The following is a 21227-nucleotide window of genomic DNA, read 5'->3' as shown; positions in this document are numbered from 1 at the left end:
TTTCTTGAAATGAGGATGCATATTGTAAAATCTACTTTGGAGGTTGCAGTGGGACACAGGAGACCATTAGAGATTGCAGAGGTGCCACAGATGATAGAAGAGAAACTGTAGACACTGATGTTACCAAAGAAACTACTGTTGACGTTGCTGCCTCTACACTTGCCGGAAATTGTTGTAGAAAATCAGTCGCAGAAGGTGTAGTCATCAGCCAGTGGTGGGTCGATGGAAGTATCATCAGTGGTTGCAGATCTGCCATTAAAGAGATGTCTGGCATATATGAAGACTTCTCATTGATGTTTATGAAAATGTTGACAACTTAGGTTTCGTCAATAGTAGCTTTGTTGATGATGGTGTTGTGACTGCCAATGGCTTGTTGTTGATTAAGTACTGCTATTCATTGAATGGGGATATGTCTTAGATTGCATCAGTTTCACCAAAGAGATCGAAGGTAGACTTGCCTTGACCTTTTAGGACTTTATAATAGATGGTAAATTTAGGAAGCTGACTTGTACGCTGTAATGCTTTCATATGGAGAAAGAAACATATAATGCATACAGGTATTTGCAAATGTATCTGAGGGTCCCCTTTAGGACTTAAGGGGCTAAGGGGTCATGGTCACAAGATCCACCAGCAGTTCGGGTTGACCTGCCCTGGAGTGTCCGGGTGCAGAGGTGCTGGATCGGTTGGCAACCTTGCGTGCTACACCATTGACAAAGGGGGGCACCTGCAATCAGGCTGCAGAGGGGTACTTGGGGACAAGTCAGGGAGCTCCCAACAGGGGGCTCAATTTATGAGGGTCTTAGGAGCAGGGTGGCACAGTTGGTGTTTGTGCTTCTGGACCAGGGAGCAAAGGTGTAGAGGGTTTTAGTCAACTGTTCCTGTGTGTCAATGGGCGCTCACAGCGCTTAGTCAGACAAGCAGAGGGGGACAAAACAGGACAGCTGGGCCACTCTCAGTGCAGACCTCTGCTGATGCTGATGTCTTTCATCAGCTGGTCAGCCTTGGCAGTGTCGGAGTCCATATTAGACTGTAAACAAGCCTTGGTTGCTACAAGAAGTTTGGCACCCCAGGTATTGGTGCAGGGCGACCCCTTGGAATCCTGGAATCTCCAAAGTTGCTAGGGAGACAGATCTGACCCTTCAGAGCATGGTGACTTCCTCCTGGGTGGGTATTGCATCGGTGGGCCTGGTGGTCAGCAGAACTATATGGGGAGTGGGCATAACCCTGTTCCAAATTCCACCAAAATCAAGATGGTGGAATCCTTCTTTCGTGGACCACATCAGGCAGCCCACCTTAGGGGTATAACCAACCTGGTGTGCAACACGCCTATTTGCATATCAATTTTCCTGCCTGTCCTATGCCAGATGAGCCTCTGGAAGGGGGTGGCATCACCCTGGTCTGGAGGGAAGCCAGGGTCACATATCAAAGGGGCAGATGATTTGAAGCCTTTGGCCTTGGTATGCAAATTCACTAGCATTCCTGCTGGAGGAGGTGTTAACACCTCCTGCCAGAGCAGGCATTGTTTATGACCTCTGAGAGAAGTGCAGTCTCTCACCTCCAGAGGATAAGAAACTTGTCTGTGGTGGCAAGCCAGAAGATATCAGTCAGCCAGCACACTAAGAGGCTAGTAGGTTTTCAGTGGGCACTTCTAAGGTGTCCTCTGGGTGCATGTCTAATAAATCCACTACTGGCATCAGTATGGATTTATTAGGACAAGGTATTTGATATCAAACATCATAGGTGTCAGCAAAGCCATCTGGTATCAGGGGAACTCGTAATGTCCAGTGCCAGTTTGTCACAGGTACTATCTCGCATTTGAACTAGACAGCACAGGTGCATATCTGCTAATGCAGATATGTCTTCACAAGTAGTGAGTGCACTCACACTGCCTTAGGGCTATATGACTTACATATATTTCATGCAGTGTCTGTGGGGATGGCACACAGGATGTGTGCCATGTCGTGTTTTCACATTTGCTTGCACCATTTCACACAGCCAGCAATGGCAGTCTGCATGAGTTTGGTGGTGGGCCCCTTAGGGCAGCCAATACATGCTGCAGCTTTTAGCTACCCTCTTAGCTACCCTCTTAAGTACCTATGCCCGAGGTACCAGGGGTGCCAGTCTCTGCAACGTACAGAGGTTCTAAAGGTCTTGCCAACTGTGGTACAAATTGAACGGTTACCTTGTTTTATGGAAAGATCACTGGCACTGGGGACCTGGTAAGCAGGAATCCAGTGCACTACAGCCAAAATTGCATCAAATTCCAGGCAAAAAGTGGGGGTTACCATGTCTAAAACGGGCCCTTTCGTACAGTAAAGTATACACTATTATTGTCGATCTCGTTGCTCACTCCAATGTTTACCATTTGTCACATGACTGGATTGATTCCAAAGAAATGTTTTATGTGTATGTTTTTTTGGCACATTCCTCTCCTTCTTTATGGCTTCAGTTGACAGATGATGACCAGACTTCTCATCATTAGTGGAAGAAACAAAAGGTCCTTTAGTCAGTTTGGAAGTCTTAGACTTCTCTGTTGTGGTTTTAGAAGCCCTTGCCCGGCACCAGAGATGGATGCTTCTACCTTCTCCTCAAGGGTATTGAGAAACCATCTTTTTTACCTTTCTTTTATAGTCTTCATAGAGAATGCTTTATAAATGTCAGACTTTTTAGGGTTGTGACCAGGATGCAGGCCGAAGAGATATTTGGTATGAGGCTCATCCATGTATATTATCATTTTTCCACAATCTTTAAAAGCCTTCAACACAGACTTCGTCTCTGAACTTTAAACCCTCTGCCAAGTCAAAATACTTCTTGCTTGTGGCAGTCATAAGAAAAAACAATGGGGTACAAATACTTTCTTGGTGTTAGAAGCAGTATGGAGCTGTGAAGAAAAAAACTGAAACAGGTTGAAAGATCACCAAAACTGATTAAATGGAGACAGGCGTCAGACAGTTTGTATCACTGAATATGCTGTAGAAAATCGAGAAGTTGGATGCCTCACTCAGGGAAAGAGCTGTGGGTTATGGCAGCTCATTGGCTGAATTTCAGGTCACATAAGCTGCGGTTAGGCTAATGCGGTCTATGGCTGTTTCAGCCTAGTTGAGTGTATGTTAACATGGATAAACATGGGTTCCTAGGCTGATGATGGGGAAGAATTCAAGTGTGAAAATCTATGAAAGTTCCAAAGCCAGAGTCTAGTGCATTGTGTGGGTTATTTGAGCTTTCAGATCCCAGAACATTTCAGGCCTTTGTTTCAGCAGCAGTCAACAAAAATAATATTCGAGTTTGATACATTCCACCATGACGGGAGTGAGACTTCCCAAACAGCTTCAAAAAGGTGTGCACTATGTGTTCTTTTGGGAGGACATCATTTCCATTTCATAGAAATTCCTCAAAACCACTCACCATCCAAGAGTTTTATGTCTCAAATGACACACATTTTCTACTAGAAGATGTCACCTATGTTCTTGTAAATCTAAATGATGGAATAAACTTTAGATTATCCCTTTTTGAGATCACATTTGTGGCAAAGCTACATATGATGTATCGGAAATGAATGTACAGATGTGTGAGAAATAAAAGCTTCTCAATGGGGTTGATAAAGAGCAAAAGCCCCAATCTGCTAACACTTGGTGTTGCTTGTCAAACTTAATATGTTCTTCCACATCGCTGCAAAGCAATCTTAGGCTTTTACTAACATTTGCCATATGAAGGAGGCTTTCTACAGTACACGTTTCTAAAGGATGTTTTCAAGCCCACAGTAGAAAAGGTCTTGAAATGGATAGTGGTGGAATCAGTGCACTTCAATTGGCAAGAAATACAATCTATCAACAACTAGTTGAAAAAAACTGGTACCAACTAAAGTTTTACAGCCTGGACTTATTTCAAGCAAGTTATGTTCTTTTACAAACGGGGACAAATATAACACTATCGCTAAGGGCAGAGTTTACTTCTTTGGGTCTATCATGTACACCGGGGCTAGAGAGATTCAAAATAAGTTAAAAACAATGTTGGTGTGTTCTCAAAATCTGCTTCCACACCCACTGTGTAGCTGTGTTGTGTACACAACTGTGAAAAGCTCATCTTCAAACCATCTTTATGCAAAAAGACTCTATGACACCCCAATTGTGAAATGATAGCTTTAGAACACAATCCCAAGTAAGACAATAATAATCAGTCAGGTCCAAAAGGTGGCATACACCTTAGAATATCTACTCTCTAGCAATAAGAACTTTTATGTTCAGCAGTGAGAATGAACGAGGCAACCCACATTGGTCTCTCTGCCAATCGTTTTTTGGGTCAAGCCTGGGCAGCGCATGCACTGCTCTGCGGGGCATGCTGTATTCAGGTAGGGACTGAAGCTCCATCCACTCTTCGTCTATATTTTTCATTGGCTTGTGTCATTGTCCACTGTAAACTGTGTCTGTTCATTGGTCAATAGGCTTAGTAATCCATTCTTAGTACTGCCTTGTCCCATTTTGTAACCTCCTGTTGCGACAGTCCCTGTTACGTGTTATTACTCTGTAGGCTTTAATTACAGCCTCAGAGCAGTATTTTCTTAAATAGCTAAGTCCTGCCTGCTGTTGCAAGTAGGACACACTCTCTCCTAACGCTTAAAAAAAAAATGTTTAGCACAGGCACTGAACGCATTTTCAATGCAATAGGTTTCGCATTCGCGAGAGTTTAAGCTATTGGCAATGTAAATGGCAATGCCTTTTATTTGTCGTTATCAAGAGAGAGAGAGAGGACTAGGTAGCTAGTCCATATCCCCAAGGTTTATATGTGAAATCAATAAGGACTAGCCTGTTTGTGAAGTTTTACCTTGACTCAAAACTGTATGACAAAGTGCAAACCATTTTATTTGTTCATGAAGCCCTCACCCACCAACCTGGTTGGTGGCATGCTTCATCATCGGGCCCACCCAGAGACACTGAGTGTGTCCCGGGTGTGCTTCGACGCCTGGATACAGCGGAGCAGGTATGTTACTGAGTGTGCAGTGTTGTGATGTGAAGGTGAAAGTTTTAAAAGCTATACAGGGGTCCCAGTACCCGAGGGTAAATTACAATTTAATAACTGGGCCGCTGTTAGCATTAAAAAGGGCTGATGGATGTGATAGGAGCATCTGTTAGGGCCTCCTTCACCAAGTGTGGTCTACATGTTTCAGCCAGGCCTTTATGATTAAAACTGGCTTTCCTCAGGACCAAAATGTGAAGGTGCAATCTTTATTTAAGTGAGTGTATAATTGAAAAATGTGAAACACTCGCCCAGGTGCTATATGTGTGCGAGGGGGATTCCCTCCTAGAGCATCAGTTGGCTTTTGCCATGAAATGCCCCATGGAGTAGTCCGGCAGAGGTAAGGACCAAAACTATCGGCAGAGACCTGCGGTGAACCTGTTGCTCTCTCGTGGACCACCGTAATCAATGCCTTTTATTTACCAGTTTTTTTTTAAAACAACACATAAATAAAAGGCATTGTCATTTACAATGCCAATAACTCAAACTCTTGTAAATGTGAGACCTATTGCATTGCAAATGCTTTTTTATAGATGTCAGCAGTATAGGTGTAGCTTCCTTGAAATTTGGTGGTGATAGCCCCTGTCTTTTCCTGTCATTTCATAGACACAACAGTATTTGGCAATTCTGACTCTCTATAGCCATATATAAGTTCCCAGGGAATCCATTTAGACCCGAGATCATCCTCCTTTGCTGTTCTACGGTCTGACTTATTTGGCACCAATTCACAATCGAGGGTGGCACGATCATCTTTCTTGGAAATCATAAGTTTAATATCTTTTAAGAAGTACTGCATGACGTGGGCATAGTATTTATTGGGCTAACCTGTTAACTATTCTGCCAAGTGTGTATACATTGCTCCTGGACAACTGTAGTATGCTACCCTTTCTTTCTTGTCTTGGTGGTCCTGAAAAAAATTACACATATAAATCTGTGTTCTTGTGGCAGTAAATGAGCTCCATAACTAGCCCTCGCCTTCTGAAGTAAAGAACAATGTCTTACGAATGCCTGATGGTAAGATAAAAATAAGCTATGTGGTAAGAATGAAATATGCAAACAGTATGTGAGAATGCCCGATGGCTCAGGTACCAACACCATCTCATGTAACGCCCAAGAAAAAAATTGAAAAGCAATGCAAAACAAATTGAGTAATGGATGGTCAAGAGCCTACCACCTGTTTTAAGAGCACTGCTCAATTGATATATTCAGGGCAAAGTAAAAAAATAACACTAGGGCAAGGAGGTGTTCTATTTCTTGGGTCACATATGTGGGAGGGTTGCGGATGAGATGCATTTGCCACCCAACTTTTTTGGTACTGTTGTAACGTAAAACTAATAAACAGAAAAAACAAACATATACCCCCAATTGAAATTATTATCTGGAGATAGTCCTGGACACACGTTTTCTTCATTCCTATTTTGTCAACAGAGGAAATTGGCCAGCCCAAAAACCTGTTTTAAGTTTTGATAGAGCGCAATGGTGCTCTTCCATTTGTAGGGGTTCCTTATAATCATGAGAAGTTTGCACCTACATTTATTCCTTTGTCGTGCTAACATGTGACAGTAGAATGTGTACGAGAATAATGTAAACGTGATGTGCTAAGTACATATTTCATATAAATGTGGAGAAAGTAATGTTGCAATACATGCGTGTTAGCTGAAAACATTAACGTGTAGACTTGCTAACAGGTTGCACATATTCGCACATTTGATGTGCCCATGTAACCTGGTGATTTAGAAAATGCTCAGTAAAAGAGCTCATTTGTATGTAAACTCATGAGGCCTATCTATTATTCTCTTATGTTGCCCGATTTCTGTAGGCCTGAAATGTAGTCTCCCTGGTGCTCTCTGGTCACGGAGTTAATGATTGAATGTCATGTGCATGTTCGATTTGTTCCTTTCTCATGTGTCTGTTGCAGGTGGAGACCGTCTTTGTTAGTTAGAATACCGCTTTTGTTTTAGGAGCTAAGCTTAGGGGAGGAATTAATACATTTACACAAGAAGAGCTGATAACATGAGACGGTGTTCTTTCTCAATGGAGAAGGCCTGGGAATCAAGGTCATCGAGCCAGGAGCTGGGAGTATCAAAACTAAATAGAAAATCACCCATCAGTAGTGCCCAGCTGGATGAGGTGATCGGATGATGAGCAGTGGGCGAGATTTTGGTGTTTAAATTAGGGACAGTGTCCTGGGGGTTGAGTCAGGAGAGGAGAGGAGATCGATGAGGAGAGAAGGAGAATCTTAGAACGAGCTCTGTAGCCTTTGGGTACTTGACCCATACAACATGAGTGTACTTCTTAGGAAGTCTTCACGACACGCTGACACCTTTTTCTGACTTGCCTTGAAAATATTAAGTAGGGATGTCATGTTAGAGGCAGAGTAGGGACAGACTAATGCTTTTTACTTACGAACCTCCAATGAAGACCGATCTAGAAGTGGGGGCACTTACTGCCTTCATTCTGGTCTTGGAATTTGTCATTCTTTTCATGTTCCCCAAGCTAAATTTTGGTCGTAGGTTTGGCTTTGTATTAGTTCCAATGTATTTCTACAACCTTGTCCTGAGGAGTTTGTATAACCAGTTGTTTTTGGCTTTGTAATAGACCCACTAAACTTGACAACCTGGAGTCTGTGATTCTCCGGAGTCCTTATTCTCTGAGCTGGTGATTCCAACTGAAAGAGTTAATTTTCCCCTCTACACTTCTAAAGCAGATACAAAAGGTCCATCGACCAAGGGTTCCGGAGTACATTCAGAAGAGGGAACCTGGCTCCTTTAGTGTGATAATCTACAGTATGTCTTATATATCTCTACATAACAAACACTGATTCTTTCTATTCTCATTGGACTCACCCAGATATAGGAGTTGCTTCCTGGTAATTGGGCGGAGAATTGAGCGTAAGAGTGCTCCAGCGCCTTTCATAGCATCCTTTCCAATCAGTGTCAGCACCACGACCTGTTCCATCTCAGGGTTGGAGGCGAAGCTGCGCAGAGAAAGCATATCAAGGGCAACACTCCCACAATCCGGGACCGTGCTAAGGCTGCCTCCTGTTTGGAGAGATGATCGGACACAGAATCAGGGTGGCACAGTCATTTACTACTCACTGATTATTACTAATGCATTTGCCACTAGAAGTAGAAAAAATAAAGAAATGTTGCCTAGAATATTCTACCAGACTTACTCGCAACATACACTTTCAGCTGACTTTGCGACTCATGCTATAACCGGTATTAGCAATATAAAAATATATAGCAAGCCTCTCTAGTTTCTTATCTTTCCGTATACTATAATGAGTGTCCACAAAAATGAATTTTGACTTGATTTACAGCCAGAGGACTTTCTCATTTATCCCAACTGAAAGTCATGTTCAATTCGAAAACATCAGAGAAAGGAACAAGGGGTTTTATATTGTGGAAATGTACAGCTGGAACCAAATATTTTACAAGTACTACAAAAGAGCCATACTTCAGGTTATATTTATTTGACTACCTTGAGTCCAAGATAGTAGAGCACTGTCTCTCATTCATCTATTCTGGAAGAGTGAGTTTAGGACAGGAAGACAACAAAGATGCCTGCTTGGCTAGAAAAACTGTAAGAGCACTAGCTGTAGGCAAGGGAACTAAAAGTCAGGTTACACAGATCTGACCAACACAGGCTTAGCCCAGCAAATCTGTGTCTCAGGTCGTACACATTTTACAGGCCTAGAATATTCTCTAAGTCAGCACAGACTTTACATAACCATGCCTTAAACAGTAGAGCCATTTATCAGATTACAGAGATCACACATTAACAACCCGCAGGCAGCAGACCTATTCAACACGATACATAGAGATTATATGTCAAGGTACTAGCAGATCTCTATGTCATGCCAAAAAAACAGACATTCTTTTCATCCTGAAATTTGACAGGTTGTAATTTCTCTACATAATCAATGCTATCATGCTGCACAACACTAACAAGCCCTCATCTGTCCCCCCTGACTTCTCTCCCACATGCTTCTTTACCTGGTGCATCCACCTCCACAAGGCTATGTTCCCCTACTTATGTTCCTGTATAGCTGCCAGGGTTTCCAGACCTAACTCCACTTCTTGCGGCATCCCCTTCTTTCGTAGATTTGCTTCCCTACAAGCATGCTTTTTTTCGGTGAGGTATGACCTATGCAATATATACAATTGCATCAGGCGGAACACCAATTGGGTTGCAACATCTCTGTGGGCTTGTAGAGCTTCCTCCCATTCCCCGTCTTCAAATTAACCTATAGTCTTTACCCAGTCAGCTCTTAATTTGACCATAATATCTGGGGAGTTGTACATTATTTTCCTATATATCAGGGATATCACTTTCCCGGTTAGTGGTTTGCTCAGTACTCTGTCTTCTAGTGGCGAAGATTCCTCAATTATTGTGTCCTTTGCAATATGGGTTGATTTTCAAAAACCGGAACACCTCGTATTCCTCAAATTGGTGGTTCAGTTTGAGTGGTTCTAAGGACATGAAGCTGTCTGTTTCAAATATCCCTAGTGTACTTATTCCTATCATACCCCACCTGGCAAACCCTTCCAGCTGTCCCACTTGCAAAAGGGCATTGGTGTCCACAGTGGGGTATCGATAGTAAGCTTCTATTCCCAATCCAAATATCTCGTGGCCTGCTTCCAGATTTGTGTCACTGTTTGAGTGTGAATCGGTAACACAATTTGGGGGTCGCTTTCTATAGAGGACTGCAGGATACCCCCTGTTTCCCCTGGCATGTCTTGCCACTTTCAACAATGGTTACTCCAGTGTGGCAAAGTCCCACTCGTTTATCATTACTAATTGCAAGACTCTGTACTATTTTTAATATCTGGAAATGCTATGCCTCCGTCATACACCACTCTCATCAAATGTGTATGAGTAATTTGTGGTGTATTCCCATTTCACAGCAAAAGCCAAATTCCTTATCTATTTGCCTAAAGAAATTGTCCAGTATTTTCTGTGAGGTGGTTTGCACTGAAGTGCGTGTAGCAGTTTTGGTAGCGTAATCATTTTATACATCGCTGCCCTGCCCAACAGTGACAGAGGCAATGCCCTAAATGTGCTTCACATCGTTCCTGAAACTATTTAAAAATCTGCATGGGTTTTCCTTTAAAAACGTCTCTTCATTTCTTGTGACATAAATTCCCAAGTACCAAAATCCCTCCTTCGAGGTTTGTTTTTGGAGCTCTTGGGGAACAGTTACGTTTCATCCCTCCAGTGGATACAAGTGGGATGTTTACCAGTTTATAGTATATCCTGAGTATGTCCCAAATATTTGGAAGTTATGTAGGTGTATTGAGATGGTGGTCTTTGGCTGAGCCACGTAAAGCAGCACATTGTCTGCATAGATTAATATCCTTTCATCCATGCAGTGTCCCACCGCAGCAGTCTAACAAGGCTATCTTTTTTTATTTAAGCTGCCGGTTGTGCCAGTACCATGGCAAAGAGCATCAGGAAGAGCGGAAACTTCTGCCTTGTTCCCTTCCTTAACTGATGAGGTGTCCAGTTTCACTTTGTACACCTTGACTTAAGCCATAGATTGTTTGTATAGTAGTTTCACCCATTGTCTACAGTTAGGGCCCGCCCAATATCTTTTCTAATACTCCAAACATACAAGTCCACTCTTGGAAATCAAGTCCCATTTTTGCATCTAAAGATAAGACGATCATTGGTTTCCAAAACTTGTTCTGTATAGCCCATGCATCCAAATAAACTGCAGAGGTTAAGCCTACTCCCGCTATTCGGCATTAATACAGAGTGGGCAATATGCAGAAGGTTTGTCATAAACCGCTGAATTCTGCTGGTCAATAGTTTTGCCAGTATCTTCTAGTACATTAAGCAACGATATGAACTGCATTCACTTGGCATATTACCCTCCTGAAGGATTGTAGCTAAAATTGGTAGGCGTTGGTCAAATGGAAGTTGGTCCAAGCTTCTGGCCTCCTTAAACATCTAAAGAGGGTGTGGGTTCAGTTTATTCGCCATACTTTTATACAGTTCCACTGTCAGGCCATTGAGGTCTACTGCTACGCCGGATTGCAGATCTCCAAGCGCTGCCTCTATCTCATCCAACTCTTTATGAGTGTGTAGTAGTTCCCTGTCCTAACTTGAGTGTGTAGGGAGCACTATGTCCTCCAGGAACTCTCTTATGTCGTCGGGCGTCCTCGTGCAAGTTGAGGACTCAATAGATGGCAATAGTAATTGGCAAAAGACTATGAATCCAGAGAAGGTGAAAAACTATTTTCAAATTACAAAATGTAAAAGCTCACATGATAATGTCAGGATTTGGCCGCAGAACGGGAGAATCTTTTACCACACAAAGGGAATTGCATAGAAAATTAAGGCCCTTAAAAATGAGACACCATTGGCGCTTATTTCAAATTCTAATATAGCCACCATATGTCAGGGTCGTAGGTTGAGATGGGAGGCAATTACCCCAGATGACTTCTTAGACAACCTGTATAATAGTAATTCTGAGGATTTGAGCTTATGTTTAAATGCGGACTCTGAGCCAATGGTAATCCTTGGTGCCTTTGACCGTATTACAAAACAGGTAGCGGTAAATTTGACTCAGCGAGGCAAACCAAAGCCCAAGAAATTTAAAAACTGGTTTGGCCAAGCTTGTATTACTGCACATACGGCACTTTTGGAGGCGTTGAAAGAGTCTGGCAGGGGTACAAGTAAGATTGTAGAGGCCAGAAGGGATTATAAAAAAGCAATAAAAGTAAGAAAAATCCAGCTAAAAGAAAAGGCATGGGATGAAATGAGCCAAGCGAGTGTTCTGACAAGTAGCACCCATTTCTGGAAAGTGAGCAATAGGCCATTATTTGATGAGTTAGATAACACAATTAAAGACTGTCTCATCCTCCCAGAAAGGTGGGTGGAACACTTTAGTGGCCTGTACTCTGAGACCAGTCAGTCACCGTTCATTCCTCGCGGGGAATCTTTACAGGGCCCAAAAATTATTTTTACTGAGGAAGAAGTAATGGAGGCGATTGTGTGTACTTCAAAGGGGAAAGCACCGGGCCCAGACGGGGTACCGGCTGATTTATATAGGGCCGACCCTAGTGTATGGGCAAAGATTTTAACTTCCGTTTTTAATGCAGCCTCTAAAGCCGGTCTACCAACGTCTTGGGGTAAAGCAGTTATAGCCCCAATATTTAAAAAGGGCGCAAGAGAAGATCCGGCCTGTTATAGGCTCATCTCACTCCTGGATTCAGCTGCAAAGATTATGGGAAAAGCCGTACTAGCCCGCTTGACAGATTGGCTGGATAAAAACTCTGTCGTCTCGGACCTAAAGTATGGGTTCAGACAGGGAAGGGGTACAACGGGCCGATGCCTTAATTTACATCTGGTCATAGGGAAGTACACGGTCGAAAAGCAGGGGGACATACATCTAGCTTTTATGGATTTGTCCACTGCTTTCGACCTTGTGAACAGGGATAAGCTCTGGGCTTCCCTATATGACATGGGGCTGGACACTGTATTGATATCTTCTCTGGCTGATATCCATGAGAATACTACGGCAGCGGTCCGATATAATGAGAATGGGAGTCTGACAGATGCCTGGCCAGTTAAGCGAGGGGTAAGGCAAGGATGCATCCTTGCACCCTTGCTGTTTACGCTTTACATTAACAACTTGGGAGACAAATTAATTTAATCTTGTAAGGACATCCCAAGAGCTGGCTCAAAAATGATGAACTTGTGGGTATCGGGACTCTGCCTTAGAGAGCCACTGGTGTACATCTAGTAACTTGGGCTGCAAACCAACGGTGTTTAGTGGACACAGCAGCATTATTGGGCACTTGTTAACTATTGCAACACAGAGGTGACTGAAGACTCATTCCCTGAGGACCATTCCATAGAATTTACAAAATTTCAACAGCAGGCTGATATTGGACAGTGTTCCTCGTAACTTACATACAGCTATCAGACCGTGGTTCATATCAGATTGCCCCTGAAGAAGGGACACCACTGTCCCGAAATGCATCGGGCATTTCCAAGATGGTTGTTGTTAAGATAAACTTTGATTTATGTATAGATCATTGCATTTAATGAACCAATGTATGGATTCATGTATTAATGAACCTGTATATAAGAATATGTTTTCATGTGATTTAATGAATTGACAACAAAATTGTACTGTAACATTCATTGTATAACGCAGGAATTGTTGTTATGATCTACAATAACAAATCATTTTCTCTTTGATAAACTGAATATGCATAAGTTTCTTTTGTTTACATATTAAGTGTACCCATAGAGTCCGTTGGGACTATCCATGCACAGTGCACAGTGTTTACTACCAGCCTTGGCAGTAATTTTCATTTCATATCAAACTTTACACTTGTATGACAGCAAGTGTTACGCTGTGGCACCATTGTGATTATAGTGTATATAGATTAGGGTTTAAAATTGATGAGATTGAAGACTAAGAGTGCGCTCCCAATCCCTCTACACTTTTAATTTACATCTGGTCATAGGGAAGTACACGGTCGAAAAGCAGGGGGACATACATCTAGCTTTTATGGATTTGTCCACTGCTTTCGACCTTGTGAACAGGGATAAGCTCTGGGCTTCCCTATATGACATGGGGCTGGACCCTGTATTGATATCTTTTCTGGCTGATATCCATGAGAATACTACGGCAGCGGTCCGATATAATGAGAATGGGAGTCTGACAGATGCCCGGCCAGTTAAGCGAGGGGTAAGGCAAGGATGCATCCTTGCACCCTTGCTGTTTACGCTTTACATTAACAACTTGGGAGACAAATTAATTTAATCTTGTAAGGACATCCCAAGAGCTGGCTCAAAAATGATCCCCGCATTGTTATATGCAGATGATGCAGTTTTAGTGGCAAGAACGGTAAGAGGGTTACAATTGCTTTTAGATTGTTTTATTCATTTTATGGATTCTCTAGACTTGATAACCAATTTTAAAAAGTTACACTCGAAGTCAATAGGTGGGGGAAGGGCAAAAAAGGCTAAATTCTTCTGCAAAGGGCAGGAGCTCATTAAAGTCCCAGCCTTCCCATACTTAGGGATCCTTTTTGATGATAGAAGGTCATGGGTTACACAGCGCGCCCATAAAAAGAATACTCTTGCCAGGGCGTCGGGGGCTTTGTTTGGATTTGCAAAGCGATTAGGTTGTAAACCACTCCCGGCACTCATGAAAATTTATAACGCAAAGTGTGTCCCGATGGTGCTATATGGGAGCGAGGTATGGGGTTACACAGATGCCAGCGAAATCCAAACAGCAGAAAATATTTTTTTAAGAAAGGTGTTGTCGCTCCCTTCATCTGCTGCTACTTTTAATATTCATGAGGACCTCGGGGCTGGCTATATCTTAGACCAGATCACTGTTGCCCCTTTAATAGGTTGGTTGAGAATTTGGGCACAGGAGCCACCAAACCTAAACCAATTGATTATTCAAGACTGTATGTATTTAGACAGAGCCCTTGCTATCCCGTGGATCCGTTATATTAAAACTCAAATGGATTCACTAGGCAACCCTGATCTGTTCACGAACTCCAGTGCATTAGGCAAGACGGCTATTAAGGCTGTAAAGTCTCAGTTCCTGAACAGGCAATGTTAATGAGGGAGGAAGGGGAATTGGTAAAACCCTCAGTCAGGAGTTTTGTAATGCTGAGTATAGGGAGAGAAATCCAGCCATACTTGACCTATATAAACAAGCCATACCATCTGTTGTTTTTTTTTGTTGTCAAATCTTTTTATTTCACCCCCATAACAGGGGGTTGCAGTGAAGTGACTTGTACACAGCGTTAAGCCTACAACCCAACGGGGCCGGCCGCATTGTAATATGGAAAAGTGGAAAACCGTTGACAGTACTCAAGCTCAAGGTTATACACAGCGGTTTACATACAACCCATAAGGGCCAGTCGCGTCATATTCAGTCAATAGATCCTGTGTAATCACTGCACAAGATAGCCCAATCCCCGGAAAATCTGGAACCATTAAACCCAGAGGATTAGAACTGTAAGACCAAGATGGTCAAAACTTCAGTAGAACGACAGGAAAGAGGACAGCAAGGTAGAGAAGACAGTAGGAGTAGAGGAAAAGAGGAGACTAAGAGAGAGAAGAGCCACTATACGCCAAGAGTTGGGGCTGAGCGGGGGGATGAAGGGGCACTGTGTCAGCCGTCGGGGCAGTCAATGTCATTGCTAATGCGCAAAGCCTCACATACCAAAACCTCATGCCAGCAATCTACCGGGGTCAGGGGGAACTACAGCATCCTCCACTAATCGTAGCGCCCGGAGCTTAGGGGGCATGTGGCGCGCGTGCTCAATGGTGCACAGATATTTCACCAGGGGTTGCCACACTGCTTTGAAGCGCACATCTCGGGCCTGCAGCCGGGCTGTGAGAAGTTCCATTGTCATGACATGCCAGAGGCGCTCAAACCACGCAGCGATTGGCGGGGCTTCCACCTTCTTCCAGTACAGAGCAATGAGCTGCCTACCGCTCCCAGCATTTGAAGCTCCAGCGCCCATTCGCTCCGAGTGAGGGCCTTCAATCCTGCAGGTTTAATACCCAGTAGTATCGTACAAGTGGCTTCAGGCAGAGGAAACCCCAGTACCCCCCTGATGTGGCTTAAGACCTCCTTCCAGAAGATGGTCAGCAAGGGACAGGTCCACCATATGTGCAGGAAATCCCCAATCGCAGATCTACACCTCCAACACACGGGGGAAGAGTTCGGGAACATTCTATGTAACCGCTGCGGTGTGTAGTACCACTGAGTCATCATTTTGTAAGCATTCTCCTGTTGCGATATACTACGGTAAATCCGGGGTATGTCACGCCATAGTCTGGACCACTGTGCCGGGGTGATGTCCACGCCCGAGAGGGAGTGCCAGCGTTGCTGGTATGGCAGGGAAGGCAGAGTGTGCGGGTGCTGTAAAATCCGGTAGATTTTGGAGATCAGTCCCTTCGTCTCTGTAAAGGAGCGAGCCAATTGCTCAAACGGAGTAAAGGCGCGTGTGGCCGCATGATAGGTATCGTCTGCTAGCACCGAGTGCTTCAGTCGAGCGTATTGCAGTCCGGCCGCAAGCGGCACTCGGAATTCCTCCCTGTAGTCCGCAAAAGTCTTGAGGGAGCCTCCATCAAACAGATCCGTGAGCACCCTACAGTTGCCTTGAGGCCACTTACGGAAAGCCCCGTCCGATGTGCCGGTGGAAAACTTTGATTGCCTTCAATAGGGGTATGAGGCGAGGGGAAGGTTGTAAGGCCCTTACGGACCGCTATTCTGTCCCAAATCTCCAGCACCGTTTTTGTGGGCACCGCTAGGTACACGCTCGGAGATCGTCCTGCCCTAGGCTTCCATGCCAGGTCCCATATGATGCGCCCGGTCACGGCCCTATCCATATGAAGCCACCCTTTTTCGCTCTCCGTTACACCCCACTCCACTACGTACCGAAGGTGTGCAGCCCAATAATATTCCACCAGATTGGGGCAGGCCAAACCTCCCCAGTCCCTAGGCGCCATCAGGAGAGCTTGAGAGAAGCGAGGCCTCTACCCCCCCCAAATGAAGTTTGTTAGATCTCGCTGAAGACCTCTGATGCTATGTAGCGGTATAGGAGTAGGGAGACATTGAAATAGATACAGGATTTTGGGCAGGATGGACATCTTGACAGCGTTGATTCTGCCCAGCCAGGATGGTACAAGCGGTCTCCACCGCCTCAGGTCCTCAAGGATCGATCGCCGATAATCTTTCCAGTTGGCTTGCGTCCAGCCGTCCAACGAGGGGGTCAACGTCAGGCCCAGATACCGGATGTGCTGGGTCGACCATTTATAAGGGGCTAGTTGCTCCACGAGAGGATGTCCGATTGCGGGATAGTGAGGCTGAGTACCCAGGACTTGCTGTGGTTAAGTTTCAGTCCAGAAGCCCTCTCAAAAAGGCACAGTGCAGTATGCACTGCCGGCAGGGACTCTCGGGGCTGCGTGAGTGCAAGGATAAGGTCGTCTGCAAAGAGGGCTACCTTATTGTCTTGGCCGCCTAGAGGAACACCGTGGATATTGGGGTCCCTCCGTGTCATATCCGCCAGGGGCTCAACTGCGAGGGCGAATTATAGGGGCGAGAGCGGACAGCCTTGCCTGGTGCCCCTTTCAATGTTGATCAGCTCCGAGAGCTGCCCGTTGACCCTTATCCTGGCCCGCGGCGCAATATACGGGGCCATGATCCTGGCAATCATCTTCGGGCCGAACCCCACCCTGCACAGTACCGCCCTGAGGAAGGACCAGTCCACCCGGTCATACGCCTTCTCCACGTCTAGCGAGAGAAGACAGGCTGGAATCCTCCAGTGGTGGGCATTCCCTACCAGGTGGGCAACCCTGCGGACGTTGTCCGCTCCCTGACGCCCGTGGATGAAGCCCACCTGATCAGGATCGATCAAGCTCGGCATGTGAGGACCCATTTGCTTCGCTAATAATTTGGTGTAAATCTTAAAGTCCGAGTTCAGAAGTGCAATCGGTCGGTACGACGCGCACAGTGAGGGGTCTTTCCCAGATTTCGGGATCAAGGCAATTTCTGCCAGCCCCATATGAAGGGACGGACCCATCTCCTCGGTAAAGGGGTTAAACAGGCGTAAAAGGTGGGGGCCTAGCTGTGCTTGATACATGCGATTGAGGGATATTGGAAGCCCGTCAGGCCCTGGCGTTTTCCCCAAGGGGAGCTCGCGGATCGCCGCAGCTATCTCCTCTGGCATGATCTGCTCCTCCAGTTCCGTTGCATGCTGTGGATCCAGTGTCGCACCCCGTAGCTCCCCAGTACTTCCTCCACCAGCTCCGAAGGTGGCTTCTCTTCCGTGTACAACGCCGTATAATAGTCCCGAAAAGCTCGACACTTATCCCTTGCCGCCACCACCCTGGTCCCATCGGGCCCTCAGCCTCCGCGCCAGCAGCTTCCCCACCTTGTCCCCCCCCTCAAAATACCTCTGTTTCAGTGCCAGGAGGGATTTCTCTGCCCTATTTGTGCGCATCAGCCTGAGCGGTCCTCTAAGATTAGCTAGGTGCCGTCTCGTGTGCCGAGTAGAGTGGCCCTGATCCTGCGTTTCCGCCACCTTCAAGTCTCCCACAAGTTTATCTTTCAGTGCACGTGCTTCCCGCGCCCTTGCAATCAAGAGGGAAGTGATATGGCCCCATATGGTAGCCTTGAAGGCGTCCCAGACCACCGGGAAGGGTGTTTCAGGGAGGTCATTATTCTCAAAGTAGGAGACAATGGCTCCCCTAATGTCTTCCACGTCCGCCGCGTCCCGCAGAATACTCGGCGGGAGGCACCACCTCCGTTCCCGGGCAGGGCACGCCGCCGGGTCCTACAGCAGTAACTCAACGTGGGCGTGATCAGAGAGGGAGATGTCAGACATATCGACCTCCACCGTGTCGCAGAGGAGATCCCTAGTAACAAACAAATAGCTTATGCGAGAGTAGGATCTATAGACATGCGAGTAGTATGAGTACCCTCGCTTATCCAGGGTAAAGTACCGCCAGGCGTCGAACAGCCCAAAGTCCGTCAACTACTTGCGCAGAGTCGCCGACAAAGCCCCTGTGCCACTGGAGGAGTTCTTACTCCGGTCAATCTTAGAATTCCATACTAAATTGAAGTCTCAGCCCACAATGTATCAGGCTCTGCTTTCCGTCTTCTTCGGGGCTGTGCTGAGAGTCCAATACCCGTCCCTTATGAACTACCCCAGAGTCCAAATACAAAGATACAGACAACCGAGATAGTCCAGCGGGGCGCGGGAAAGGAAGGGGACAGCGGGGAGGGAGATCTGTAACGACAAAGAACAGGGATTTAGAGTGCCCTACCTCCCTTGACCTAGAAATGTCACCTTCCTTCTTCCCCCCTACAAGAAATACCCAAAGGTATGGAGGCTATACCTGTAAAGGAAAATACAGAGGACCAAATCCAAGGGAGACAGTTGCTTGAGGAGGTATGAGGAACAATACCCAACTGTGAAAACAAAACAATACACATTCAATGCACTCTGATAGGTAAAGGCAATTCTATGCTGTTGTTTGTGTGGTTGTAATACACATACCATGTACTATGCATCAAATCCCTTTGTAGGGGTACTTCCCAGTTCCAATACTTCCATACCCCTCATGTCTCCTGAATAAACGAGATAAGTAAATAATAATGAACCCTGCATGTACTAGGAATCCACAAAGATGATGCAGGAGAGAAAGATCCTTCGTGTTAGCACATGATGCTTACTTCACACAATGGAGTGACTTCCCCCCTGTATGCTCGAACACACAATAGTTCTGAGTGCCCAGGCTCTATTCAGTTGGATTGCGAGGCTCAGTGTTACTTCCACAAGTGTGAGTCCTATCGCACCACTCTTCTCATCTTTGCACAAAACATACGGTATTTACAACCTTGGGCCAATGTAGTTTTAGCAGGGTGTGGCCACCCCTTCACATGGGTCTCTATCCCTGTGGCCGAAGTTGCTCAAACAAAACCTTTCGGTATCTCCTCTGACTAACAGAGATACCCGTGTTTCTCTCCGCCGAGAGAAAACACCAAGACTGGGTGCGCTGTTGGGATCGGTGGAACCAACGCCTCGCACCCACTAAAGAACAGTACTCACGGTCTAGCAGGACTTGGGAAACAAGTCAGAGAACTTGAACAAAACAGGTGTGTGGGGGGTCGGAGGGGGAATATTTACTGACCTTCCTGCTCGCTCCCCTATGCCTAGATACAAAACACACAAAAGAGCAGGTAAGGTCCACATGTGATGTGTATCTGCAATGGCGACTCAGCGGCACTGCTGGTACGCGTGTGAGACACAGGGTCTGTCAAAACAGATAACTAAGGGTCACAAAAAGGGCTCAAATAATTCCCATCAGACCACCCATGTGGTGGATTTAACGTCATCTGGGAACAATTGATCAGCCTCTCCCAAATCCGACCAAATAGTGTCAATAAGGGAAAAAGGTTGTCAAAAAAGTCGTCCTATTGTGACACCGTAAAGTATAATGAATGGACAGACAGAGTGCAGTGCTCAAAAGAAAATCATTTGCATTAAAATTGACTACCAGAACACCGGAAAAATTGTAACATAGAGGGCCCGGTGTCAATGTTTAAAAACACGCCGAGTAGTGAATACTACTCAGAGGCGCTGTGCAGTGTGGTCGACATGTTTCAGCTGTAAGAGCCATTGGCTCAGCTTTCTTCAGGACCTTTAACAAAATAATAGCTACTGCAACTACAATTGATGTCTATAAATAACAAAACTTTTGTGCTGATACAGAATTACAGAATTACATATACACCAGGAACTGGTATACTCGAATATCCACTGGAGGGAAAGAGATGTCATCTTCCCAGCTTTGTGTGGGTGACGACCTCACCTCACCCGGCAACCGCTCGGGAGAATGAGGCCCCGCTCTGTCCGTCGGTGCTCTCGTGACATCTCTTTCCCTCCAGTGGATATTCGAGTATAGTAGTTCCTGGTGTATATGTAATTCTGTAATTCTGTATCAGCACAAAAGTAGTTGCAGTAGCTATTATTTTGTTAAAGGTCCTGAAGAAAGCTGAGCCAATGGCTCTTACAGCTGAAACATGTCGACCACACTGCACAGCGCCTCTGAGTAGTATTCACTACTCGGCGTGTTTTTAAACATTGACACCGGGCCCTCTATGTTACAATTTTTCCGGTGTTCTGGTAGTCAATTTTAATGCAAATGATTTTCTTTTGAGCACTGCACTCTGTCTGTCCATTCATTATACTTTACGGTGTCACAATAGGACGACTTTTTTGACAACCTTTTTCCCTTATTGACACTATTTGGTCGGATTTGGGAGAGGCTGATCAATTGTTCCCAGATGACGTTAAATCCACCACATGGGTGGTCTGATGGGAATTATTTGAGCCCTTTTTGTGACCCTTAGTTATCTGTTTTGACAGACCCTGTGTCTCACACGCGTACCAGCAGTGCCGCTGAGTCGCCATTGCAGATACACATCACATGTGGACCTTACCTGCTCTTTTGTGTGTTTTGAAACAAGTCAGAGATCCTACCGCAAACTGCTCGAGTTCCAAAACGCCGTCACAGGAACGAATTATCGGCGTTTCACCGCCGCTTGCAGCAGCCCTCTATTTCCCGGTCTGCGCGCGCACCTCACGTTGATGCGTGACGTATGCACGGCATGCCGGGAAATGTAGTTTTCCATGCCGGCGGTCCGTGTTCGCCGA

The 21227-nt window shown here is 45.4% G+C and overlaps 1 protein-coding gene across 2 annotated transcripts in view; it reads right to left on the bottom strand.

The window, feature by feature from the left end:
- Positions 1-21227, bottom strand: part of DNAAF8 (dynein axonemal assembly factor 8) — a 1081381-nt gene that overhangs the window by 488081 nt on the left and 572073 nt on the right. For both annotated transcript variants that reach the window (XM_078663036.1, XM_078663037.1), the window contains one exon: positions 7860-8054. In XM_078663036.1, the coding sequence (XP_078519162.1) occupies positions 7860-8054 (195 nt within the window). The remainder of the gene's footprint in view (positions 1-7859; positions 8055-21227) is intronic.

Source organism: Lissotriton helveticus, chromosome 10, assembly GCF_964261635.1.
Source record: "Lissotriton helveticus chromosome 10, aLisHel1.1, whole genome shotgun sequence".
Taxonomy (NCBI): domain Eukaryota; kingdom Metazoa; phylum Chordata; class Amphibia; order Caudata; family Salamandridae; genus Lissotriton; species Lissotriton helveticus.
The sequence above is the reverse complement of the archived record's forward strand: the minus strand, read 5'-3'. Positions and strand labels throughout refer to the sequence as shown.